At 40.6% G+C, this 27,805-nt stretch overlaps 3 protein-coding genes and 1 pseudogene across 4 annotated transcripts; 3 read left to right on the forward strand and 1 right to left on the reverse strand.

Annotated features, from left to right (window-relative positions):
* Positions 1-7,935: 7,935 nt before the first annotated feature.
* On the forward strand, positions 7,936-10,620 carry LOC105057288 (glutathione S-transferase U8). Its single transcript, XM_010939859.4, has 2 exons — positions 7,936-8,321; positions 10,047-10,620. The coding sequence occupies exons 1-2, from the start codon at positions 8,007-8,009 to the stop codon at positions 10,410-10,412; spliced, it is 681 nt and encodes a 226-aa protein (XP_010938161.1). The 5' UTR covers positions 7,936-8,006; the 3' UTR covers positions 10,413-10,620.
* A 2,941-nt stretch (positions 10,621-13,561) lies between these two features.
* LOC105057287 (glutathione transferase GST 23) lies at positions 13,562-14,914 on the forward strand. Of its 2 annotated transcripts, none has more exons than XM_073248733.1 (2): positions 13,562-13,845; positions 14,087-14,914. In XM_073248733.1, the coding sequence occupies exons 1-2, from the start codon at positions 13,612-13,614 to the stop codon at positions 14,444-14,446; spliced, it is 594 nt and encodes a 197-aa protein (XP_073104834.1). In that variant the 5' UTR covers positions 13,562-13,611; the 3' UTR covers positions 14,447-14,914. The 2 variants fall into 2 exon arrangements, with proteins under 2 accessions (XP_073104834.1, XP_010938160.1); XM_010939858.4 differs by having other exon boundaries at positions 13,573-13,929; positions 14,087-14,904.
* A 4,848-nt stretch (positions 14,915-19,762) lies between these two features.
* LOC105057380 (probable glutathione S-transferase) lies at positions 19,763-21,752 on the forward strand (annotated as a pseudogene).
* An 863-nt stretch (positions 21,753-22,615) lies between these two features.
* On the reverse strand, positions 22,616-24,850 carry LOC105057379 (pentatricopeptide repeat-containing protein At1g04840). The gene is made up of 6 exons (XM_010939979.1): positions 24,562-24,850; positions 24,374-24,483; positions 24,134-24,230; positions 23,400-23,586; positions 23,184-23,295; positions 22,616-22,759 (listed from the first exon to the last, which is right to left on the reverse strand). Exons 1-6 carry the CDS (start codon positions 24,848-24,850, stop codon positions 22,616-22,618), a joined length of 939 nt encoding a protein of 312 aa, XP_010938281.1.
* Between the last annotated feature and the right edge of the window lie 2,955 nt (positions 24,851-27,805).

Raw genomic sequence — 27,805 nt, forward strand, 5'->3', positions numbered from 1 at the left:
CCCACAGCGTTGTTAGGAACAGGAGGAGAACCTCATCCTAACATGAGCAAAGTCGAAGGCCTAGTTTCCTAAAGATCGGATGGGGGGAGAGGCCCTCACAACGGCCCTTATGTGCCCCCACAGCCTTGTCAGGAACAGGAAGAGAACCTCATCCTGACACGAGCTGAAACCGACTGTCGGGAACGAGGGGAGGACCTCGTCCCGACGCAAACAAAGACTCAGTTGATTGACAAGGAGGAAAGCTTCCTCAATGGCTCCTCCACACTCTCATGGCCCCGTCAAGAGTGGAGGGAAGATGCTCACTCAAACACAGAAGAAAAGGGGAGATGAAAAGAAGAGGTGACGAGCTACATCGGCGATAGGCGAAAAATGAACCATATCAAAGGCACAAGGGACCTCATCCCGACGAGAGAGAAAACCCTTGTCAAAAATCTCTAGTCCCTAATGACAAATCGACATGGCGGCAACTAGGAACCTTCAAACTATGTCGGCAATGAACAAGACGGAAGATAGAAGAAGTTCGGTGAACGATGAATCAACGCAAGAATCAGCAAGGGATTACAAACTACGTCGACGCCAAACAAGATGGAAGACAAATGGAGTTTGGTAAACAACCATTCAATACCAGAATGGGCGAGGTAATAAACGATTTCATTCACATTTCATTGGTAAAGTATGCATTACAAAGCCTTAAAGGCCAAAAAAAAAAGAAGAAGAAAAAGAAAGAAGAAGAAGAGGCTCTAAGGAAGCCCAGTTTCTTCCGACTTCGAGCTCTCGGTTCCGGCCCTTGCTATGGATTACCTTAAATCTTCGACTTCCTCTTCTAGTTCCCTCTTTTTCAGCAGCATATCCTGGAACATCCGATGGAACTGCCGGCGCTCGTCCTCTGACTCTCAAAACCTTCTCCTCAGGACCTCGGACTCTGCCTCGACATCCTTGACCGCCTGCTGCTCGTGGACTAGCTGAATCTTCAGCCGCTGCAGTTCGACCTCTCCCCACCCAAGGGCCACAGACAATTCCGCCATAGTCTCCCTCAAGGAGCAGAGCTCATCGGAGCCTCGTGCCGAGGCAGGTTGGACTCTCCCGGACAATTGCCTTCGAAGGTGGGCTACTTCGTCGGTCACCGTCTGGAGCTTCCTTCGATAGTCCTCTATCTGCCCACTTCAGCCAACTCGGTAGGCGTTATAGTTCGCCTCAGCATCCTGCAGCTACTTCTGGAGTTCGGAGAACTTCTTCGATCAGTCTCGGTCGCGGTCGGCTTGGACTGTGAGCCAGGATGAGCTCCCTTTCAGCTGGTCGATCTTCTCCCGTGCAGCCGCCAGCTCGACCTCGAGAGAGCTAATCTTGGAAGCCTGAGCCCAAGATCGGTGGCACGCTTCCGGAGTTCCTCAAACTCTGTCACGAAGTCGGCCTTCTTCCGGGTGAATTCCATGAGCCCCTTTTTGTGGAGGTCCTGAAGGCGAATAGCCTCTGCAGTAACTTTCGAGTGGCTCTTCCTCAGTCGGTGGAGTTCATCTTTTAGCTTCTTGGATTTTCCTGTCAACCGATGAATTTTTCTTTGGAGGTCTCGTACCATCGACTTCATGGAAATACCCTCCGACAGGGGAAGAGCTTCGGCAGGACACTATCGTTGGAAGATAAGAGCGCCACGACTCAAATCAATGCAAGAAGACAAAAAGAAGGAAAAGAATACGAAAAGGGGGGAGGGACCCTCCGTAAAGATGAATCCAGCTTCATTGATCAAATAAGTTTCAAGTACAAGAGAACAAAAGAAATATATATATCACCACAAAGGAGAAATACAAAGCTAGAGGTTTCGGACCTCTGGGATAGAAGTAGAGGGGGTCGGCGACCTCGGAAGATCGTCAGCGGTAACCACGGCAGCCGACGAGGTCCCGACTGGAAGAGGATCGGCGGTGACTTCGGATGGTCCAGCCTCATCGTCGGACGCCTCATTCAGGAAGTCGAGATCCAATTCGGGAAACCTCCCAGCCATCTTCTCTTGGCAGAGTTCAAACCCCTTGATGAAGGTGTCCTGGCCGAACTGGACCTTTAGATCCTCCATCTCGGAGGAGGCTTTAAACTCTTCCACCGCTCGAGCCCTTGCCTCCGAGACCAGAGACGAAATTCGCACTTTCAACTCGAAAATCTGCGCCTTCAGCTCGAAAACCTGCACCCTCAGTCTGGAGATTTCGGCCTCAGCCTTCCCTCTCTCCTCCTCCAAGGCGGTCCTCAGGTTGGATGAGATTTGTCCCTCCTTTTTCAGCGCCTCCTGGAGGCTCCGGACCTCGACGATCTTCTCCTCAAGGCGGGCGGCCCCGGCTAGACGACCTTCTTCTGCCCGAGCTGTCTCTCTTCGGGGGATCTTCACCGCCTTTACGTTGGCAACGAGCTGATGCCCAATCTGCAAGAAAGGTCGGGGAGTCGATATGAGGGCTGAAGAATAAGCTAAAGAGGCAAGGAGAAAAAAGGGTGAGTTAACCTACTTCGAGGAAGGATCCCAGAAAATCCCAGACCCGCAGTTCAGGATCGACGAGGACGATCCTCTCGACGACCTCGGGCAGGATGCACCCTTCGATCAGCCTCTTTATCAAGTTCTTATTGTTGAAGAAATTTTCCCCCAGGTCTTCCTCGGAGCCGCCGACCCCCTCGGCGGCAGCCCTGCGACTGCGACTCCTCCGGACTAGGGTCTTCTTTCTCTTCCTCCCTTTGGCTCCAGGTGCCCCCTCAGGACGAACCTCCGAAATGGGACCCTCGGTCGAGGGGCTCTGTGAAAGGGTTCGGGAGACTTCAGGTTCGACGTCGGAGGGGACTTCGACGGCGACGGACATTGGAGCAGACGCGACCGAGCTTGTCCCCTCTGTCCTGGCTTTCTTCACCGAACCCGAAGTTGAGGCATCCTTTCTCTTGTGGGTCTTGAGACCCTGGGCTAACCTTCGAGCCACGCTTGCGTCCATGTCTACGATAAAAGAAGATCAGCATGGCTTCGAGATGGAATAAGAAGAAGGGAAAGTACTATAAAAAAAAAAAAAGAAAAGAGAGAGACAAAAAGGAGAGAGGTACCGGCAGGGTTAAGGGGGCTCAGGCCGACGTTGAACAAAAGTTGCTCCCTTAGAAGTTCGGAGAGGAGGGGGGCTCGATAGGCCTCGAGCTTTTTTGAGGCCTCGAGGTCGTCCCTTTCCAGGCTAGAGGCCCGACGGGCGGAATCCCTCAGAAAACCCCAAGGGGGTAACCCTAGCTCTAAGGTTGGGCATCGGACGTAGAAGAACCTCTCCTTCCAGTTATGGACGGAAGAGGGGGCGCTTTTCAGCAACCCCTTTCTATCGAACTGGGGGGAGAAGTACCACCAATCCCTTACTGAGGGATGACGTTTGAAGGTGTAGAAGCTCCTAAACAAAGAAATAGTCGGCCGAACTTCGACTAAACTACAAAGGAAAAAAATTCTATCAAAAACCTAAAGGAGTTCGGCACAACGGAGGCTAGAGAAATGTTCAGAAAATGGAAAAGAGCAACAATAAAGGACGACAGCGGGAGCCGAAGTCCGGCACGGAAGGCCTCCTGGTACAGACAGAAGCGACCAGGAGGAGGGGCGCTAGCCCGGTCAGATGGCCCGGAAAGCTCCAGCTCGTACTTCGGAGGAACTCCATACTGAATCCTTATCAATGAGAGTTCATCCGGAGTCAAGGAGCCAGGGATGGTGTCCGGCGCAAAGGCCGGACAAGGTTCGGTCCTAGCTACGGATTCGTCTACGGTACCAGTATTATAGGGAACTGGGGCTGACGAACTCCTAGAACTACTAGAAGAAAAGATATCGAAAGATATTTTGGATCGAACGAAAGCTACAAAATTCTGGAAAAATCAGAAAAATAGCGAACAGACCCTTAAGGAAGCTAAACGAACAGGACACAAAAAAAAAAAAACACAGATAAACAGCGAGAAGTTCCAGGACTAACCTAGGTTGGCTTGGGGAGTGCGGGAGGGCAGCAAGGACGATGGGAGACCCGGAGGATGCCTAAGGTCGAGAAGGACGCTAGAGGAGGCTGGAGCTCTCGGGGAAGAAGGGACCGAAGGACTCTCTCAGGCAGGGTGAAACCCCTAAGGAGGAAGACGTGTTTAAATAGGCAACAAGACCTGGAGTTGTTATGATCGTGGATCTCCTCTGACCGGCCTGTACCTGCCGCGTGTCCCACTCACTTTGACAGGCTGTTGAAAATGGCTGGCAGCTGACAAAATAATTATTGCGCCGCACCTAGAGCCACGCCCCAGCGGAAATTCCAAAAAGAAGAAATCTTTTCTGAAAAGATTCCAGTACCAGCGTGCCGAACGTCAAAATATCTGGTAACCGTCAAGCACGGAAGTCGAGGAGGACAGCTTCGGCCGTGAGAGCTTCTCTGTACTTCCTTCTTTCGTAACCCGAACTCGAAAGTAAGGAGACTGGTGTTGGGTATAAAATACCCTCCGACCGAAGTTTGTAAAAGACCGACCCTTCCAGGGCTTCTCTGGCTTCCAATTTTGTGTGGCGTCTCTCTGAACCCCCCGACCGTCCGAGCTTCTAGACTGCTCCGACAATGAGCTTCTCCATCCCTCTACCGTGCCGCTCCAAAGGCTCTCTAGGCCTCACTGTCGGCCGACCTTCTACGGTGCTCAACTATTCTTCGAACTCCTTCCGGACTTCGTCAATATCCGAGCTTCTTCGACAACGAGGTTTCTACAGTAATCGGACTCCATCCTAGTTTCTACGGCGGTCGACCGCCTTCAAGGTTCTAACTGGGCTCCTGCAAGAGCCGAACTCCTACTACGAGCTCCGAACCCTTACAGCGAACGGCCTACCTCGGATCCCTACTGTAAGCAAATCCCATCCGAGCCTCTACTGTAAGCATATTCCTTCCGAACTTCCGTCACAAGTAGACTTCAGCCGAGCTTCTTCATAGTCGGATCCCGCGACAACCGACCTTCGACCGAGCTTCTACAATGGGACAGGACTCATCGGCCAGGTCGCTACTCCGAACTCCCACGACAACTGACCTTCGACCGAGCTTCTACAATAAGCGGTCTCCTTTCAGCCTTCTACAAGAACCAGACTTCGACCGAACCTCCATAGTGGTTGGATATTGGATGAGCTTCTACGACGATCGGACTCCAGCAACTGGATTCCTACAACAACCGATCGCCTTCGATGTCTGCCGGACCTTCCCAATGCCATCCGAAGTCCGTCACCGACCGACCCTTCACCAGATCCTTTATAAAATCAAACTTCCCCAACGGATCATCTTCAAGCGAGTTTCCACATTGGGCGAATCCCAGACGGACTTCTCCAACAATCGGATTCCTACCGGGCTTCGCCAACAGAAAGTCTCTATTCGAGCTTCTGCAACAGGTGACTCCCACCTGTAGTATCAGCGCCTAAGCCACCCGACAATAGTAGACTTGTCAGCAGCTTCGGGGACATCCGAGCTTCTCCCAGACCAACAATAGAGAGCCATTCCGCTCCATCAGATGTCCCAGCCGAGCTCCAGCTGACGGATCAGAGCTCTCTGACAAGTCACGATAAGAGCCGCCCTCCTGCTCCACTCCCTGCAACGGATTCCATGCAGCTCCACCACTCTCTGACGAGTCGCGACAAGAGCTGCCCTCCTGCTCCACTCCCTGCAACGGATTTCATGCAGCTCCACCACTCTCTAGCAAGTCCCGACAACGGACACCACTCCACTCTTCGCAAGAAGCTCCACTGGCCCTGAACGACCCCTGACGCCACTACTCTCCGTAACAAACTCCACGCGGCTCTGAGCGGTCCACTACCAGATGGTTACAGATGTCGCTGTCAGTCAGTTACACCCTCCGTCTATAAATAAGGAACCCCCAGATACGTTCTTCTCTAAGCTGGTAACTCTATCTCGAAACTCTGCCAAAATTTTCGTTCGAGCACTCCATTTCTGTTGAAGCAGAGTACTGACTTGAGCGTCAGAGGGTCTTGCCGGAACACCCCCAACTCCGGTTTAGACTTTCTTTACAGGTCCCGGTGGCGGCTGCGGTCATCCTAGCTCTAGCTTCTTCGATTTCGATGAAATTCTGCACCAACACTGTGGTTGGGGGAGAGGGAAGATACAAAAAATTTTTGTGTTCTAAATTTGAAAGATATAGAAAATTTTTGCGACAGATATGTCGTCACCTGGATATGTCTTTCACGTGAACTTCTCGACATTTGCCAACAGACCACCGACGGATATGGAGGCCTAGATATGTTTATTAGTGGTGCTTTAAGATTTGTGTTATAGACATGTGGCAATATCCAGACCTTTCTCGTAACATCAAGCCGCTGCCGCAGACAAACATGAGGTGTGTGTGTGGATTTGCTTCCGCATAAAAACTGTATAAGTCCCTGATGTACATATATATGAATAGATAATATTATGTGAATTTTTATGCATAAAAAAAATTCTACGAGCATATCATATGCATATGTTCGTCGAAATAATTTTACCTGGACTTGTTTCCGCACAGTAAGAACTTTTATGCGGATATCATGTGCATATGTTCGTCTAAATAATTTTACGTGGACTCGTTTCCGCACAGTAATACTATGATTGCATCCGTACACGAGACTCGCTGATTTGTGGATCACCGATTTAGGTGTGGGTCATCCGCACAAGCATCTCCATGCCGATTTTCTTCCTTGTATAAATTTGATGAGCACCTTAACTTTAGAGGTCAAAAGTAAAAGTCCGCATAACCAAGTTTATGCTGAAGAAAATCCGCATATGAATTATATAAGGACGTCCGGAGGGAGTTTTGTACCTAATGTCCGAAAGGGCCGGGCGCTCTCTCTCTCTCTCTCTCGCTCTTCCTTCGCAACCCACCGCTAGTATGAAAATATCTTGGAAGCCTTCTAGAAAAACAAGGCATCCGGATCTTAGGGTTACTAAGAAATGTACTCCATGGATCCAGTATTATTGAATAGGAGGTTGGCTTTTCTTTGTTATTTTTCTCCCTGATATTATCTTTTTTATAAAAAAATTGTCTCCAATAAGAACGTTTTTTTTTTATTGTTCTCCCAGTATTACTCAAATGAAAATCCAGGTCTCCCCTGCATTAACTGGAGAAGGACCACTTGACAGAGCAAGGTTGGATTAAAATTTCAAAACTGGTGGCTATCTATATATATATATATATAAATATAAAAGAGGGGTCAGTTGGGATGCGGAACGGGTACCGACGGAGATCTAGAAAGGGACAGGTCTTTTATTGCAAACATCTTTTTTATAAAATTTAAATATATTCGATATCATTGTTGTCTTTTATTTTTATTTTTAGAATAAAATTATAAAAATTAATATAAAAAATATGTTTAATACTTTTAAATATTTTTTTATAATTTTTTTTATTTTTTTTTACTTCTATTATTATTAAAAATAATAAATATATATTTTTTATTATTATCATTACTATCATTATTTTTATCCATCGTATTAATCTTATATTCTGTCTCATCATTTTTCGCCACCGACATCATCATATCATTATTATTATCGATATTATCAATATTCTCATATTTTTACTCATCACTTACAGACCTATTGCTTTTATTGTCACTATTATTATATTTATTTTTTTTAATAACTAACTATATCAAATATTTTTTATATATTTAAAAAAAATATAAAAAATATAATGAAAATTTTATTTTTATTATTCTGAAAAATAATAAAATGAAAACGATGCAAAATGGTATCTTAGTTTATTTTTGAAAAGTAGGAATATTGCCACCAGTCCCCTCTTCCTTCCCACGGAAGACAACCCACCAAACGGGTGGAACGCTTTAAAGTCTTCCGCATTATAACCAACCTTCATCATTGACTTGGATTCTTGGACAAATCCTACAGACTTTAATATGGAAGCATGTCGTAAGCCTTCGGACACCATCCCAGAAGCTTGGTTAGCAAGAAATGTAGTCTATGGATACAATATAAAAGTCAACCGAGGTAGAGGCCGGCAGAGAAGCAATCGAAATGGGCGAGGAACTGAAATTGTTTGGGGTGTGGGGAAGCCCATTCAGTCGCCGAGTGGAGCTTGCTCTGAGGCTGAAGGGAATCCCCTATGACTACATGGAGGAGGATCTCTCCAACAAGAGCCCTTCGCTCCTCAAGTACAATCCTATCCATAAGAAGATCCCCGTCCTCCTCCATGGTGGGAAGCCAGTAGTCGAGTCGCTTGTTATCCTCGAGTACATCGAAGAGACATGGGAAGGGAATCACGCCATACTGCCGAAGGATCCTTATGAGAGGGCCATGGCAAGGTTCTGGGCCCGGTTCTTGGATGACAAGGTGATCATGCAAAATATTTATGTTAAAGTGTTTGAGCAAGTTAGCAATCTTCATATATATCATGTTGTTGAGGGTGCAGGAGAACTCAAGTATTAAACTGTTTTGTTATATAAAAAAAATAGCTTTTCTTGATTTTTAGTTATTGAAAAAATATTTATAATATGATCGGCTTTTTTAGCATCTTTCTTCCTTGGGGAGAGATCAAAAGTTTAATATTATGTTTGGTTGGGGTCATGAAAGAATGAATGGATGAAGTTGGAAAGATGGATGACCTCCATCCACAACTTAATTCAAAAAATTATAGGAAAGATGGATGAAAAAGAAGAAGTTGTCCATCCATCCTGACCCATCAATTTACATCCTCCCAAATTAGGAAGGACGGATGAAAAAGGAGAAGTTATCCATCCATCCTGGTCCACTAATTTACATCCTCCCAAATTAGGAGATGCAAGGAAAGATAGATAGAATATTGATGGATAAATTTTTACATTGACAAAATTATCCCTCACTAATTTTCTTGACAAAACTATAATATTTCTTCACTTTTTTATTCATATTATTTATATATATTTTTATACATGCTATTTTAATTTTATTACTAATTGTTTTAATTTTAATATATAATTTTAATAATTATAATTAAATAATTAAAATTATCTTTTACTTCTTTATTTTTATTTATTTTTTAAATTAATTATTTATATAATATTAATTAACTATTTAAATTAAATTATAAATTAATTAGTTATTTATATAATTAATATATATATATAAATAATTCATTAATAATTAATTTATAAAATTATATATTAAATTAAAATTAAATATTTATAGAATTATAGATTATAAAAATTATAAATTTATACATTGTTTACTTCTTCGGTATAAATAAGTCTTGTGAATTGATAATAATTATATTTTTATCAAAGAATAGTATAGCAAAAATGTTATATAAATATGATCAATCATTCCCTTCATTTCTCCTATACTAAATAGAAGAAAAAATTATTTTTATTTATATTTTTATATTTTATCAAATATATGAAAGGATGGATCGAAGATCCATCCATCCTATTCTTTATCCATCCTTCTATGTCTACGCATCTTTCCTTCAATTCATACTTTCTAGCAAAGGATAAATGATAGCATGTTGATATCTCGTCATAGATTTGAAAGACAAAAAAGTAATAGTAATATTTGTGTTAATCCTTAATTTTCATGCTAATTTTATTTGTATAATTTTAATTTTAATTTATCGGATGGCTTCCTTATCATAGTTTCAGGGAAATACCTCGCTTGCTCCATTTGTGTCAATCACCTTTTCTTTTTTTCTCTTTGATGGATAATCCTCTACATTTTCCATCGGAATTTGAAACTCATATATGCTTTTACCATCAGTGATAATAATGATCAACTTGATTAGAAAAACGGCAAAAGTGATATTTGTCGGTTAGCTTTATAAAATTCTTGATGCAGACAAGTGAAGTTTCATTTAAATTATTTTTAATATTATTTAAATTTTTTTAATTAAAAAAAAAGTCTCTCTGCATCCAAATAGTAAAATTAGATTCAAATTTTTATATTAATTTAATATTTATCTTCCATCTTTTTCATCTAACCTTGAAGCCGGCATCTTCATAGCCTCCTCTGTTCTTCCTCCACTGTAATTACCACCTTGTCTGTACTTAAAACTCATTACCAACTTTGGTGATTTCATATGCGCAGTGCATGCCTGCAATGTGGATGTCATGCTGGACTGAAGGGGATGCGCAGCAAAATTTCATGAAGGAATCCAAGGAAAACCTAAGCATTCTAGAGGGCGAGCTAAAAGGGAAAAAATTCTTTGGAGGTAATGCCATAGGCCTGGTGGACATTGCAGCCTTATTCATAGCTCATTGGGCTGGGGTGCTTCAGGAGGTAGCAGGAATAAGCTTGGTCAATGAGGAAAAGCATCCCATCCTATTCAAATGGATTGAAGAGTTCATCAGCTCTGACATTGTGGTGGAATGCTTACCTGCTAGAGAAAGGCTTCTAGCTTTTTTCCAAGCTAAGAAAGAGACCATGCTGGCTACCAAAGCTCCTGCACAGTGATGGTGCAACGCAACCATTTGATGTGGGATATGAATAAATTATCATATTATCAGGATGAGGACAATTAGAAGAAGAGTTTGATATGTTGTACTTGCATGGATATCCAATGGTGTGTTTGCTTTCTTATTTTACAGTTTGTTGCGAGTGTGAAGAATGGAGTGTTCGTTTAATTTGAGTTGGTCATGGGGCTATGACTTGTTCTCATTAAGCTTCTGGTTCGAATCTCAAAGCCAAGGAATATTTGCACTGATAGCCACACACAAAAAAAAAAAAAAAATGATCTGATCGAAAATGTTAACAAGGATCTAATAACTAGTATTATATGTGATTGGAAAGCTCCAGAACCTCACATCCTAATACACATGTTAAACTTGAGGGCGGCTGCTGCTTTTAAAATTTCTCTATGTTCTTTCTGAACCGTTGGTCCTTTGTGCTGGACTACTTTCCATGTGAAACCGACCAAAACTCACCAGGGAAAGATTTCTTGGTATTGCAATCCGGTGATCTTATTCTCTCTTTTTTAACTGCAGGGCATTGCCTTGCTTATGTGATATCATGTTTGTACTGAATTTTAATTGTACTATTTTGAAAAAGATTTTAAAGGTAAGTTTTTTTTTTTTTCTTTTGATACAAGTGGACGATCAAACTAATCTAATGTGAGTATAGCCCAAGCAGTCACTACAAAATATTACACAGGATCTCAAAGTTATCGTCACTTTGATGCCAGATTCAGTCTCCGATGTGGTGAGCTACAAAAGAAGCTTTCCAATTTGCAGCATTATTCGCCTCCTGGAACATGTGTTGAACAGCCGTCGTAGTGAAAAAACTAAGAGATCTCCAGATGTTATGGAACAACGGATGAACATCGAGATGTTTTGTCTCGTCACGGATCCAGTCAATAACTGTGGTTGAGTTGTCCTCAACGAAGATCCCTTTCGTCCATAGCTTCTGACGCGTACAGATAGTGCTCGTCTAGACGGCACGGAGCTTCGCACCGATGATCAATGACTCAAAAAAGAGTGAGCCTCCAGTAGCAAGCATCCTGGCATCCAAATTTCGGATGTCGTAGCCTGCACTACCTCTACCATCCCTAACGTTATCATAAAAGTTGATCTTAATAAATTTCGAGGGTAGGGGCTTCCAAAAAATCAAAAGAATCCTCCGAATCATTGCATGCGCAGCAAGGCAGTCCTAGAAACTCAAGGCGATAAAGGACTGGTCAGCAGCATCAAAATGATTGTACTCATCAAGATATTAAGCTCTCTCTGGCATCCAATGTGTAGGCACCATCTTAGCATCGAAGATCAAGCTATTCCTAAATAGCCAAATCTGAAACACAGCCCTCATACGTATTTCGATAGATTGCATCCAAGGAGGTGGATAGTCAGGAATCACCGATTGTCCCCTCAAGCTGGCCACCCGCCAGCCCCCAAATCAAATATGCTCTCAGACATCAAAATAGGATATGCTCCGTCATCTCCTCCTCCATCTAGCAGATCGGGCAATCAGTCAGAAGCTATTGTTGCTTTGCAACTAAACTTTTAAAGACTAAGCTATCTTATGGAGCTCCAATACAATCAGAGAGAAAAAAAAAAATTTTCAAAAAATCTCGAGAATTCCAATCTTCAAAGTGTTCTTGAATCCTAACCATAGATCTAAGAAGTCTTTAGCGTCCCTATTAGAAAATGCTCTACAAATAATTTTTAGTTTCTAGGTATTCTATACATTCTCCTTCTCCCTGTTTAAAAAACAAAAAATATCCCATCGCATGCACAACTATCCAGCACATATCCTACAAACTGCTCATAATCTTGGATTAGTTCTAGTAGCTTAATCAAACTCAAATCAAATATAAATTGGTTAATTAGCATCTTCATATATTGTTTCACTTCATTATATGATCGGTTACATAGTTGTTGATCACTTTGCCCATCCGTGGGTTTTACAAATCATGAATCTGAAGCAATTTTTCTAAATATTTCAATGGTTTACATGTATTTGAAGCTTCAACCTAGACTAAACTCTAAAAGGATGTTTAGTTGGAGAGAGTTGGGGGTTGGAATGAGAATAGAAATGGATGATTTCTATTCCAATCATTTAGTTAGAGAGAGTCACATTTTAATTATAATTTTAAGATGGAATGGAAATGATCTAATTCTCTTAAAATCCAATCCCAACTCTCTCCTAAGGATTCAAACCTTTATTTCGATTTCGATTACGGTCATGGACCAAATATTTCAGAGGATATGGTCATTCTTATTCCTATTCTAATCTATTCCGATTCCGATTTCGATTGCGGATCAAATATCCCTTAACTTCATCCATTTCCAATTCAACAACTATATCCAACCATTGAAATAGGTTTATGTCAGCTTGATTCAAAATTAAGCCTAATCAAAATAGAAAGCAAACCAAGCCTGAAACCGAAGATTAAGTTTTAGTTAATTTTTAGCTAAGTTTATCGAACTCAACTTCATCAAACTCGGCTTAATTATACTCAGAAAAGAAAAAAGGTTGCACAAGCCTTACATCAACAGGTGCCGCATATGCATCGAAATTTCCTCTTTTTCATCGCCTTAGAAAATAGCCGACAAGGCCAAAGTGCATTATTCCACCTCTTTAGTGAGGTAGAAAGCATTTTTGGCCCAGCCAACGAGGAAACTTCTCTCAAGCACTTCAATTCTTCTCTTACTTCTAGTTTCCCCCCTCCTCTCCAATAGCTGTACTTTTCGTTCTAGAATTGTGGACAGCAATTATGACAAGCATAGCTGCGAATTTGGTCCCCTTTTTATTCCAAGTCCAAATTCTTTTCTTCGTGAATCCCCACCACAAAGACACCAATTTAGACCACGTGGGAAAAAAGTGACGTGTCATTGTCTTCCAAAAGTTCAACGAATCTGTGAGACATGTAATCTATTGCTAGCATACAATAGATATCTTTGCTCTCAACATGATGAATATATCTTATCAATACCAACATTGATGCACTCCTTTTTCTTTGATGGAACATTGATGCACTTCTTAATTACAGTATCTAAGCAAGCCTCCACAAGTGTCCGCGTGTTCACATTTGTAGTGGACAGTGATTTTGATAGAAGGTCCATAAGAGCCAACATTATCTCCAACTTGCAGAGACTCAGCACCAAGTCTATAAGTACTTGTCTCTATAGGCATAATCTGCAACTTGATCATCAGCACCATGGCGAGTGGTGGGGAGGTGAAACTCTTTGGAATGTGGGCGAGTCCTGCAGTTCGTCGAGTCGAATGGGCCTTGAAGCTGAAGGGGATCGAGTATGAGTACATCGAAGAAGACATCTCGAACAAGAGCAAAGATCTTGTCAAGTATAATCCAATCAACAAGCAAGTCCCTGTGCTCCTCCATAATGGAAAGCCGATCATCGAATCGCTTGTCATCATCGAATATATTGATGAGGTTTGGAAGCATAACCCCATCTTACCAAAGGATCCTTATGAACGTGCCATGGCACGCTTCTGGGCCACATATAGTGAAGACAAGGTGACACTAAATATAAATTACCATCAAGTGCTTATTCTGTAGCGTGGTTATATACTTATATTAGAAGATCTCCACTTATAAAAAAAAAAAAAAAAAAAAAAAACATTATATAGACGTCATTAAGCACTTTCTTTACTTTCCTTGTTTTCTCTTGCAGTGTCGGGGCGCAGTGAGAGAAGTCTTCTTTGCAGAAGGAGAGAAGCGTGTGAAAGCTATCAAATGTTTGGAGGAGACTCTGAGAGCACTTGATGAGGAGCTTAAGGGGAAGAAGTTCTTTGGCGGAGAGAATATTGGATTCTCGGACTTGGTTTTGGGGTGGATGGCCTTCTGGTTAGGGGTGTCAGAGGAGGTTGCTTCCTTTGAGGTGTTGGATCCTAAGAAGTTCCCATGGTTTACTTCATGGATTGATAACTTCCTCAAAGTTCCTGTGATCAAAGAGAACCTTCCACCTCGTGACAAGACGGTAGAGTTTTTTCACAGCTATCGCCGGCTTCACTTGGCTGCACCAAAATGTTAGGCTGGCCTCCCTACTTAGCCATGCATGAGTTGAATTATTCTGGATATGCCATCCAATATGAGATATATGATCTCAATTCGAATAGTCGTAAGTGGCTTATGGGCATGTTTGGATGCTTTCTTGTGTGCACGTCAAGATAGAGTAAACCGAAGAATCCAAGTAAATAAAGAGATGATTGATTGAAGCAACCTAAATTATATGGCACTTCTATTAGAATTTATTATCCAATAAGTCATAAATAATATAAGCCACACCCTCTGTCGACCTGACGTACGTATTTCTTCTCTTTCCACTTTGCCACTTATTATCTGTCTTCCACCTACGAGGAAGGTTGTCCATGAATAACCAAGACAAGCATCCAAATAGGTCCTACAGGACTTGATCAAATTAGTTCAACTTGTCATGGTCAAAATATCTAGTCCAGCTCCTCAAAGTATCGAGTGACTTGGATCTTCTTTAGGTCTATATGTCCATAGCCTTAGGCAACATCAGTTGCAACCATGATGAAAAAGGTTTCATCCGCTTGGACGCAAGCAAATTCCTTCCAAAAATGAAAACTATACAAAAAATTGTATTGTCTGAAATGCTCGGACATAAATGGACTATGAACAATCATCCAATATCAATCATGTATCATAAAGAGGCAAGGGCAATTATGAGTCCAACTGACTCACTTGGTAAAGTAATTGGACATTGGTATGGTTCCAATCATGCCTACACCTTGATAGGGATTACCTCTTGCCTTCAGATTCAGATGAAATCTTGCCATCTATTCATTGATTGGACCACCATTCAACTTAGGTTACATAGCATATACAAGGCAAGATACAGAATGAAGGCCAAATTCTAAGTAATTATTCCGTGTATCTCCCACATGAGACATATATATTAACCATAAGATGCAAATTTTAAGTGCCACGTGCAAATTTGGCATGCAACAAAAAACTCTAATCATGAGTTCCGTCTGGCGTGATCGACGTCGAACACCAACGTGGATACCTAGCCGACTAAAGACCATTCACCTCTGATCGGCACCAGCCCGACTAGGATTTACATGCCACTTACGGCCCACTATGTTGAGTAATACACGGTATGTAACCGACTTCGTATTCGGCCTACGGCCGACTACGACAGTCGATGGTGGGGTGTCACCCCTCAGTGGCCTCGTCTTACCAACTCCGACGACATGGATCTCTGTCGACTAGCTGAACGTCGAACATGACCATCATATAATTCTGATAGGCCACATCAAGATCACGTCACTCAAATGCCAAACTCTGGTCAGCTAGCTGCATGCCGCGATGGGATACTAGGATTTCATTAAATGCGCCCACAGGATCATTTATTATACCCCATATTCGGTAGCATCCACCGTCATAAGCACATCAAATAGAAGGCATGCTCGCCGTCAGTATTTTAAGTGCCCGTGCAGCACCATGTGGCACCATACAATAGGCATGATTGATATGATCACCTATCCTTTCCTATTCATTTTGCTTCTTCTATAAATAGAGGTAAACAGAAACCCCTTCGGGTATGTGTACACGTACTATTTTACGACCCAGAGACTCTGTCATTCTTCCTTCTTCGACCACCTCCGACGAGACTTATTTTGCAGGTTTTTCTTCTCTGACATCGAGTGAGGCCCAGCACCATCTCTCTCTTATCAGCCTTATCACCCTTAGTCACGGCTTTGACTGTGTATCCTTTCTTCGGTGATGGCGCATTATCTTTCAATGCTTTCGCCACCAAATAGCAGGGGTGGCTCCTAGTCGGCTCCAGACCGACTACCGACTACCCACCAGAGAAAGGCCGCAACAATATATATACATACATACATACATATACTAGCTTATGACCCTATGCCATATATGAGATGTGATTTATTCCTCGTCCTCTTCCACCTCCTCCTCCTCTCTCTCCCTCCTACCAACAACCTCCTCGCTGTCTTCATCGATCGCTGCAAGGTCTCCCTCCGTGCCCCTACCCTCAATCTCCCCGACCCTCTGTTGCTCACAGTGCCATAACTTGCACAAAAATCTATATGCTCGAGAAAAAACTCCAACGGAAACCTAAGAAACCCTTTGATCTCCGTGCTCTCCTTCCTTCCCACTCTCCCTCTGCTGACAGCTTCTCTGTCACCCTTTGCCTCTTGTTGCCCTCACCAGTCGCCGCGAGGCCCCTCTCTGTATCTCCGCCCTCAGCCTCCTCTGCTCTCTACCCTCAGATCGCCACAACTCACACAAAAACCTCTATGCTCGAAAAAACCTTAGTCGAAACCTAAGAAACCCCTCTGATCTCCATACTGTCCTTCCTTCCTTGCCCTCCTCCGCCTCGCCAACGGCCTCCCCATCACCCTTCATCTTTTCGCTATTTTCATCGGCTACTATGAGACCCCTTCTGCATCCTTGCCCTCAACCTCTTTGGTCCTTTACTGCTCACATTGTCACAACTCGTACAAAAACCCATACGCTCGAAAAAACCCCAATCAGAACCTAACAAACCCCTTCGATCTTCATGCCCTCCTTTCTTTCTCCCGCTCCTTTACATGATCCTCTCCTCCCTCACTCCCCCCTCCCCCCAAGCAGGGCCCCCACCCTCAACCTGCTCAGCCCTCTGCCACTCACACTGCCACGACTTGCACAAAAACCTGTATGCTCAAAAAAAAATGCCAACTAGAATTTAAGAAACTCCTCCGATCTTCGTGCTCTCCTCCACCACAGATCTCCATATGTTTTCATTGGTTTTTTCTAAATCTTCTTCACAAAAAAAGAAAGAGACACAGAGACTGATGCCTATATATATATATATATATATATATATATATATATATATATATGTTATTCTTGAAGCCCAAAAGTGATATATATTATAGTAATCCATAATCAATGGGATATCAAAGACTCGTCTGAATAGTTTGATTGTATGAGAATTCTTATTCATGAAGATGATGTCAATTATCATGTCAGAATACCATGTACAGTGTACAGGAACAATGCATGTGGTTTGCTGATTTCCGTGGGTCACATGGGAGTCCATTGTTAAGTAGGTCGGTGGCCTCTGGCGAGTAGCTTAACTATTTCTCACATGATGCATGTCCAAATACATATGGCCCACATGGCATTGTGTACTGTTGACAGTGGATTGGTACAAAATTCGGGTTGGCAAGCTGGTTTACAAAATCCTCTCGTCGGGCCCTTCGTTAGTGGCGTGCAACTACGTTTGTTTGGGATAACGATCTCCCTCTGCGCATGCTCGCAGGCATAGCATCTGAACCACTGAACCATCATCTGCCCCCGCTGTGAGTCCCAAAGGATCCATCAAGAGCAAATTACCTAGGAAAAAATTATCTATAGATCTTTAAATTGATCCAAAATTATTTTTAAATCTTTAAACTTTTCAGATTCTATAAAAAATCTTTGAACTGCTAAGAAATTATTTCTACATCTCTGTCATCCACATACATTGACTACATAGATTTTGATTACATAGATTAATATTCAGGTTATATAGATTTATATTCAAATTACACATGTTTATATTCAAATTATCTGAGTAACCTGCATAATCTGAACATAAACTTACGTAATTTGAACATAAATTTATGCCATCTAAACATAAATCTGTGTAACCAATCTGTATGGATAGTAGGACCTAAAAATAACTCCTTAGCAGTTCAAAATTTTTTTATAAAATTTAAAAAATCTAAAAATTTAAAAATAATTATGAATCAATCTAAAAATCTATAGATAATTTTTTCATTATCTGAACATTAGAGGTGACGTTGCTTAAGTTCAAACTAAGGGACAGTAGCTTTAATGGTCGTGGAGCTTGGAACCAGACACTAATGCACTACCATCATGTCATGTGGTTGGCATTCCTCCTCACAGTAGAGGAGGTGCTGCCTTTCAAATCCCTGCAGGATTTCAATGCATGCAATGTGGCATAGGTTGGCCTGCAGTTTTGGTTCAAGCAGATTTTTGTGGTTGGATTGTCACTAGCATGAACAAACAAAACAAAAAAAAAAGGGGGAAAAAGTTGAATTTTCAGGGTGCACACCCTTTGATATGTCTTAAAAGAAAAACAGGTAAAAACACTAAATATGGTTCAACATTTATTTTCCTCTCAAGAAACTTCTTTTATTACTCAAAGTATCAGAATTCATGTGGAAGTGCATCTGCTATAAAGTCTGTATTCCATCATCTGGCAAGTGAACTAATGTAGGCAGATAATGGACAGATATTGAAAATTGCAAAAAGACATAGCCTTTGATTGGTCACTGTTAATTAATATATTTTGGTTTGCTTCTATCCTGCTTATGTAATCCTCTTCAAACCTTTATCTTTTTCCTTCTAAACTCCGTATAATATTCATTTCTTGTCATTAATAAAGCTTAGGTGGCTCCAGCCTCCCTTTTCCTCCAAAAAGGATAATTTCAGAAAAAGCAATGTTGTTATCTCGTCTAGAAAAACAAAAAGCAACAAAGATCTGGCGTTAAGCTAGATGACAAAACACAAACAGCTTTGAGTGGTCCTTCCATTTCTTTGGCAACATAAAAGAATGTAAGAAGATACCTTTTTGCCCACAGGTTTGCCTTTCATGATACTAGGAATCTGCTGACATAAACAACAAAAAAAGAAGAACAAGTAGATGCTTGAATTGCAACCATATGAGCTCTATCCAGCACAAACATGATCCTTATTAACTGTACACCTGAAATAAACTTCCATATTCTGATTCATTACTTTCACATAATCCAAAAAACAGGTCAGTGCACCATACCTGACCGGTTGGTGCATGGAAGAGTCTCACAGGATTACAAGTGTCTTCCTGCTGCTTGCAAAGTGTTTACATCTGAAGCTAAAAAACTTTTAGATATTAGTAATGTATGGTTAAACATGTATGACAAGAGACCCTTTTCCCAAGACAATCCAAATGAATTGTCCCTGGCAGCCAATTGCGATCATGTCAGGATGCATATATAAGGAAAAAATTTGGGTGCATGTGTGTAACATGGCAGGAAATTACCTGCGACAATAGAAAGCTGAGGAAAATAACTAATGGAAACACATAGTTTCTCTAAGACTTTATTGGTGAATTACAGATGTCTTCGAAATTGGGGTAGGTAAATCAATGAAGATGTGTCTTGTTCTGAGAGAGAGATGAGTCATGAGTATAAATGGAAAGGATTCCAGAGAAACTCAGAGGTAAGCATATCAAAACAAAAGGCCAGCAAAGTCTTTTATGGGAAAGAACATTCCATACTCCATAGAAACAAACAAATACACCAACAATTAAAGAAAAGAAAAGAAGCATATGCCTGCTTACAAATACGGTTCTGCACCATCAACCTTTACGAGCAGCAATGCCAATGGCAGAGATAAAGCTATTGGCGACCTGGACAAATGGGCACTCAAAATGAAGGGGGCCGAATATGATTTCATAGAATGAGATCTCCAAAACAAGAGTCCATTGATTTTGAAGTATAATCCTGTTCATAAGAAGGTCCCCGTGCTTGTGCATGATGGAAAATCAATTGCTGAATCACTTGTTATCCTTGAATACATTGATGAGACATGGAAAGAGAATCCCATCCTTCCAGAAGATCCCTATCAAAGGGCCATGGCACGTTTCTGGTCTAAATTTGGAGACGAGAAGGTAATAGTAACATCTACCCCTTATTATTAATGCCTTAACAATGCAAACTTGTAAGTGATTTGTTTGTGGTACTTATTATAGACCATCAGAGCCAACGATTTCTTGTTTAAATTGTTATAGTCATAAGTGATAAACAAAGGACATCTCTGTGTACAACCATCAGATAATACTTAATGCTAGGGTGTATGAGAAATACAGCAGCAAATCATGATGAGTGGTCATTTAGATAGGGACAAAACTGCATGTTGCACAACATTATAGCAAGAAAGACTTGAAAATGGATAAGAGAATTCAAAAGCGGGAGAAAAGTAGGAAAAATAAGCACACAACCATTCATACCGAATGTTAGAAATTCACAATCAGCAAAACCATCATAAACCACATGTAACACCTAAAAACTGAGTACACCTATATGCCATGTATATTATTAGAGAATCGCACTTGCAACCAATAATATCATTATTCAGGTTGTGAAAAGGCCAGGTCTGAGGTCTTCTTAGACCTTCTTTACAAATGTTTTCAGCCAGGTCATCTAGTTGTCCCTATTACAAAATTTTAGTAAGACCAACACAGACACAAATTGACCAGATCTTGTCACAATATCCATGAATAAACATTAAAAAGCACATTAAATGGTTGGATGAACCAGAAAAGAGCATCCATAATTTTAGGCATCTCGTCGTTTCATATGTAATGATAACAATGTGTTTTTTTATTCGTCCCATTGCTTAGGCTGACATCAACACCCAATAAGCAAAATATATGGCAAAATTCCTATGTTTTACATTATATTACCCCATTAGACAAGACAAGAAGATAATGTCAAAACAGTAAAACTCTCACGGAACTCATGGACCATAAAAAATAACAGGTTTCTTCACAAGGGAGGTCTAAGCAGACCTCCAAACATTCCAAAGAAATAGGAGGGAAAAAGCATTCAAGAATTTTTTTGGCTACCATGTGATATCTTGAATTAGCTGGAGGAGGCAGTCTCCCTTAGCATAAAGTCAGGTCTCAGTTTACCAATGGTGGGAATTGAAAGTTGGCTCACAGAATAATCTTCTCCAGAAATTAATGAGATTTTTCCTATGAAAGCAAGACTGACCAATATTATTGTCCACGAATATATCTACAGTTGTCCTATGCACCCCACTGTTTTTAAAATTCTATCAATTTTGCTTCTCATGATTATTTTGTTTGTATTCTAACTTTGACAAAACAATTGCTCTTTGAGGCAGTGTTTGCCTTCTATTTGGCGAGTTTTCCTCTCACAAGGGGAAAAGATGGAGGAAGCACTTGTCTCAGCTTAAAGATCTTGAAAGGAGAGCTTAAAGGAAAAAAGTTTTTTAATGGAGAAACCCTTGGATTTGTAGATATATCACTTGGTTGGATTGTAAACATGGTAATCTTGTTGGAAGAAATTATGGAGTTAAAGATGATAGATGGGCAATGGTATCCATCACTTTCGGTATGGATGAAAAATTTCTCTGACTTTCCTGGCATAAAAGACAGCTTGCCACCACAAGAGAAAATGCTTACCAAATACTGTACACTCTGCGAAGCTTTTCTTGCAACAAGGGGGCAAACTGAACTTGCTGCACTTTGTGAATTCCATAATAAGTCCACTTGCAAACCAGCACCAGAGTGAAGTGTTACTTTCTCTTAACTTAGAAACATGTCATGTTGGAACGATGCTATATATAATTCTTTTGCTGTTCCTGACCCAAATTCTGTGATAGTTAAAAATTCCCTGCATGGAATTATCACTTCATAAGCATGTTTAATCATGTGCAAAAGCCTACTAGAGCATAGTTCCCACCATCAATTCTTAAGAGAATATGTACAAAAAAATGAAGGTGTAATCAAAACAGGTGGCCAACATGCAAGATCAATCAAAAAAATGTACTAGCATTAACAGTTTTAGTGTACTCCTGAGTATTTCTGCTAGCATTTAACAGTTTTTGAAACATGAATCATGGTATCACAACATCTAACCTGCTTCCATGCTGTCTTCTTTCTAACCTGCTCCCATTAACTCTGACACACTGAACTTTAACCAAAATAAATAAACATCATTTCTTCCACCAAATCTCATACTTGCTCCCACTCCCATTCCACCTCATGCTAATGGATGACCAATGCTTACATGCAGTTGATAAAGGGATGCCACCTAATTGAAAAACAAGCATCTTCAAATCTGCTTCATTATTTTCATTTTTTTTTTAATTGGCATGAATTCAGTCTCTTTTGCCACTTACATTCTTGGTAATGAATTAACCATACACAAAATTTCAAAAATGTAATCCAACTCTTTAAATAAGATTACAGGACAAAAGACTGTCTATATACGGATAGCCCTTTTGATTTTCAGATTTTTCTCTATTATTTGCATAAAAACCAATTAAGCGAATCTTCACCAAGTAAACTCGAAACTCTCCATCTGCCACATTAGTATTTTGTATTTCTACATGTCTGAAAAAATCAGTCCTAAGCATAGGAAAAAAGAGTTTGTCACCAGTAATCACCAAAACTGCAAATTCCATCCTTGAATAGATGAAAGTGACTAGCATCTCCGACCAATAATTCTCTCTGGACAATTTTTGATATCTGTTTGCTTGCCGTGTGGCAATCTCCACATATCTGAAGGTTCATTTCCTGCAATGGCATTCCAGTCTTTGTATTTAACAACCCAACAGCTTTAGAGCCTCTCACTGTGTGTGCATAGCATATATCCCTTATCGTCATCTTCCAGTTCCTTCAGGACAAAATTCTTATTAGGAATATATCCTCCCTTAGCCATCAATCTAGCAAATCTTTCTAATAGCTGATGCACCTTTTTAGACTATTCCAGCAATTGATCCCCAGTCCAAAAGACATGCACCTTACTTCTGATTTCTATCCAGCTAAATCCTGGATCTTTCTTTGGTTTCTTTATCTTTCATGGATTTCCTTATATGACTAACAATATCTCACTTCCTTATAGATGCATATATATTTAATACATGAACATGATAGCCAGTGTTTTCTGAATCCTTGGCCATAATTCTTTTAGCAACATGCTCGACCATCTTAGTCTCACCAGAGACTCTACAGGCAAGAGCTCCCCATATATTAATGTCAGTTCAAATGGTATTTCTTCAATGAAAGTTTCTGTCTCAACTAATTTCCAAAAATACCCAAGCAGATTGACCCTGCAAGCATAGTGTTCCATTTTGGGCATGATATTATAGTCTTTGTTCATCCTCTTAAAACACATCTTACCTTCTCCAACTAGACCAGCATGGATATTTCGTACATGACGGCGATAAATGTGACACTGTCTGGTCTTATACCCATTTTTTTCATCCTCCAAAATGTTCTCAAGGCCTTCTCATCTTGACCTTGCATACCATAGGCAAATGCCAAAGAGGTCCATGACACAATGTGCCCAGTATTCATGTGTTCAAAGACATGGGCTGCATAATCTGAACTGCCACACTTGACTACATTTCAATCAGAGCATTCCCAATTGGAACATCATGGTTTAAAAATGCAATCATGGATCTTTTTCTCTTGTTGCTGCCACGAAGGAGCATGCAGGTAAGATGCACAATATTGTAGCCGTGTCCAGATTTGGTCTCTTGACCTTCATTTGGGTCAACAGTTTGAATGCTAAATTGCAATTACCATACGGGACACACCCAGATATAATAGCATTCCATGCTCGCAAACACTTTCACTGCATCTTCTAATCCAATACATTTTTAAGTACATGTCAAGAGCATTGCTGATAAATAGATTTGTAACGGAGTCAGGTCTAACTTCCAGGTCCTTCATGGACTAAAAAAGTTCTGTCCCTTCACCCAAAATCCCATGTTAACATAAACACTAACCAGTGAATTCCATGAAACAGCGTCCCTATAATCCATCTGATCAAACACTTTTCATGACATGAAAAAATTTCCACCCTTTGAAAACATAGCTATAAGAACACTCCCACAGTATCACATTTGTACCAATTCCTTATCATGTAATCTTGAACTGAAATACCAGGTTTTAAGTCACTGACGTCATCAGAAACATGAAGAATAGTTATGATTGTCACGAGATCCAGTTCTGATTCAATCACCATCTCTTGGAACAGCTCCTAAGCGATGTCCAAGCCACCAAACTGGTGATACCCATCAATCATGGTATACCGAGAAACAGTGTCCCTTCCCATCATCACATAAAAAATTCTTCGAGCTTCGGTTAAATTCTCAAATTAGAGTACATGAAAAAAAATAAGACCATTTTCACTAGTCTATCCTCCTTGATCCCAATCTCATATACAAGCCTGTGAATCATCCTACCCTCTTCGACAGCCCCAAGACCTCCATAGGCCAGCAAGACACGCTCCCCTGTAGAACAATTCAGAATCGGACAAGTAACTATGATCCCCCATAAACCTCCATAGTTTTCTCCCATTCCTCATGTACTATTCACAGGTGAAGCAATGCCTCTGTGACGCATTCCATCGAACATCTTCCCAGCCTCATTTAAGGAACCGACCCTCGCACACACATTAGCCAAAGAATTTCTGAAGTGCAAATCAGAAACCAATCCAACTTCCAAAACATACTCATGGATTTTCCGGCCTGGCTCGAGATCGGCTGAACCAGCACAGGCACCGAGACGTGAGGGGAAGGTGAAGGCATTGTGGCCCAGTTTCATCCTCCCTTGCTCGTTATAGTAATCCAGAGCTTCCGAGAACGTGTCATTCTGCATTCGAGCTCGAATCGAAGAATTCCAGATGAAGACGTTGTTCTTGGAGTAGCGATGTGATAGGAACACCGACCGAAAGGCAGCGGCATTCCGGAGCTCCAAGTAGTCGGCGATAAGCTTGCCATAAGGGTGGCCGGGGTGTCAGAAGTGATGAGTAGAGGGTGGATTTGGTGGAGTTCGCGGGGAGTTTTGAGAAGCGAGAGGGCTTTGGTGAAATATTTATGGGTTTGCCGAAGAGGTTCAGAGGGGGGGGGGGGGGGTGTTGTGGTGGGGGAGTTAAGATTTTCAACAACAACTGAAACGGATGGCTCTCATTTTAATTATTTGATTGGAAAATTTTTATTTTTATTTTTATTTAAAAAAATAAAAATGATCTATTTTTTTTTATGATCGAATACAGATTTATCTTAATAGAGTTAATTTTATTTTAATAAAATAATATTAAAAAAAATTACAGTGACGAGCCCCATGATAACAACATCATCTTTTTAGGCAGTGACGAGAAGGCGGAGGTGGAGATCGATGGCAGGACCTGTAATAGTATCGGGGGAGGGATGGAAGTACGATCGAGGGGTGAAGCCCGATAAGGACGAGCTCACTGGGAGAGAAACTGTTGCCGAAGAGACCATTAACGACGACGACGGCTGTGGCTGTGCTAGCAATGTTGGAGTTGAGGCCACTACCGAGGGGAAGGCCCTTCTTGAGGTGGAGGGAGAGAACGATGGAGCAAACACTGAGGGCCCGCATGATGGTTATGCCGACGCAATTCTAAAGGGGGTCACAGTTGAGTTTGGAAGTGGAGGCAGTGATGCCGGAGATGGAGGAGATGGAGAGGGTTCCAACAGGGATGGCGGGATCGATCGCGATAGTGACGGTGTCACTAATGCTGTCAACGGCACTACCGAGAAAGTCGAAGCCGGGGCCGAGGTTGGCGACGGTAATTGGGGCGAAGGCGGTGACAAAGCGAAAGACTAGAGAGAGATCACCAGAGGCTAGGATTTTGGACAAGGTTTTAGAAGTTGGATGGAGAAGCAGCGGCGGAGAGGGAGGGGGTGGCGATGGAAGGGGGTGGGGGAGGTGCGGAAAGTGCCCGAGACTGAGGAGGAGAGGTGAGGGGGGTTGGTGGCACCGAAACCAAAGGAGAGGAGGGGATTTGGTGGCACTGGAGCCAGGAGAGCGGATGGGATGGGGTTTGGTGGTCGCACAGAGGAGGGTGCGGCACGGACGGCAAGTGCGGCACGGACGGCAATGGGGTGGGGCCGCACGGAGGTGGCATGGTCGCAGGAGGGGGGGTTTACGACGAAGAAGAAGAAGTGCAGGTAGGGGGGCGTGCCTGCCTTCCTTCACCTCTCTTCTTTTTTTTCTTTCATTTTTTTTCTATTTTTTTTTTATTTTTCATAAAATTATTTATATTTTATATTTTATTTCATAAAATATTTTATCTCTTATTATTATATTTAATTTTTATTTAATATCAATTTTTAAAATAATTAATTTTTAAAAATTTTAATTAAAAATAAAAAAAATTGAGTTGACTTCAATTTCTATCTTTATATGAACCGAGCAATAACAATGAAAATTATCTATTCCGATTTCAATTTTGGTCACGAACCAAACGTTTTGGAGAATTAGGCTATTTTGATTCCAATCTATTCTGATTTTCATTTCGATTTCAATTCCGATCGCGAACTAAACAATCTTTAAACATATTTGAAGGTGGCCGATGGTAGCTTAAATCACTCACACAACTTCTCTCAGACACAGGATGCCATCAAACAGTCAAACTCGTGCATGAAAATTATTTATAGGCCCCATTCCTAATCTTGAATTACTTATAGATTCTTAATCTCGGAGGACTCATTTGATTCATAGAAAAAAAAATTTTCAGAAAATAACTTCTCAGAAAGTAATTTTTAAAAAATTATTTTTTAAGAATAGAATTTTGATATATTTGGTTGATTATGAAAAAATGACTTATTACAGACTAGCTTATGTTTGGTGGAGCATACATTTTCTTAAAAAAATTATGTAAAATATTTATTATACGCTTAGTAGATATAATACCATATCTTTTTACTCCTAAACTTTATATACATATTAATATAATATTTATATTAATATAAATATAATATAAATATATTATAATATAATATTAGACAATAATAATTTATTATGTTAATATAATACTAATATATATTAATATAATATTAATATTTTAATATAATAAATTTATTAATATAGATATAAACATAATATTATATTAATATTAATATTAATAAAAATATTATATTAATATAAATATTAAAATATAATAAATATTATAATATTAATATTATATTCACTAAATATTAAGATAATATTAATATAATATCATATCACTATTCAGTATTTTATCCTAACCATTTTATTGATATTTTATAAAATCTTAATCGTTGATCTAAATGAGTATTTTGGGAAAGAATAAAATAGCATCACTTTTCATCCTTCTCATCTCATGGAAAGTGCCAAACTATATCTCCTCTATGAATTTTTACTTTCTATAAAATATGAGAAGTGACTTCCCATGAAATTTTTTTTTTCTACTCTCTCCTTTTAAAACTCCAAACCAAACAAAAGATCTTCTATCTACTTCTCAAAAAATGCCTCTTTCGTCTTTCACTTTCCGTTAACTAAACAAGTCCTAAGTATTCATTGGTTTCATTTCTGAACGTGCATCAGTATATTTGAAATTGAATCCGATATGAATAGGATATCAATAATATCCATATCCATATTTATTTATTTGATGAATATAGATGCATTTATTGATACTAATTGGATGCAAAAGTTTATATCTATTTTTATTTTAAATAAATACGGATACAAATCAAATATTAGAGGTATGAATATAAAAATAAAAATAGACTAGATAATTAAATTTCATAAACAAAGAATTAAAAATATTATTAAGTGGATAGT

Source organism: Elaeis guineensis, chromosome 14, assembly GCF_000442705.2.
Source record: "Elaeis guineensis isolate ETL-2024a chromosome 14, EG11, whole genome shotgun sequence".
Lineage (NCBI taxonomy): Eukaryota > Viridiplantae > Streptophyta > Magnoliopsida > Arecales > Arecaceae > Elaeis > Elaeis guineensis.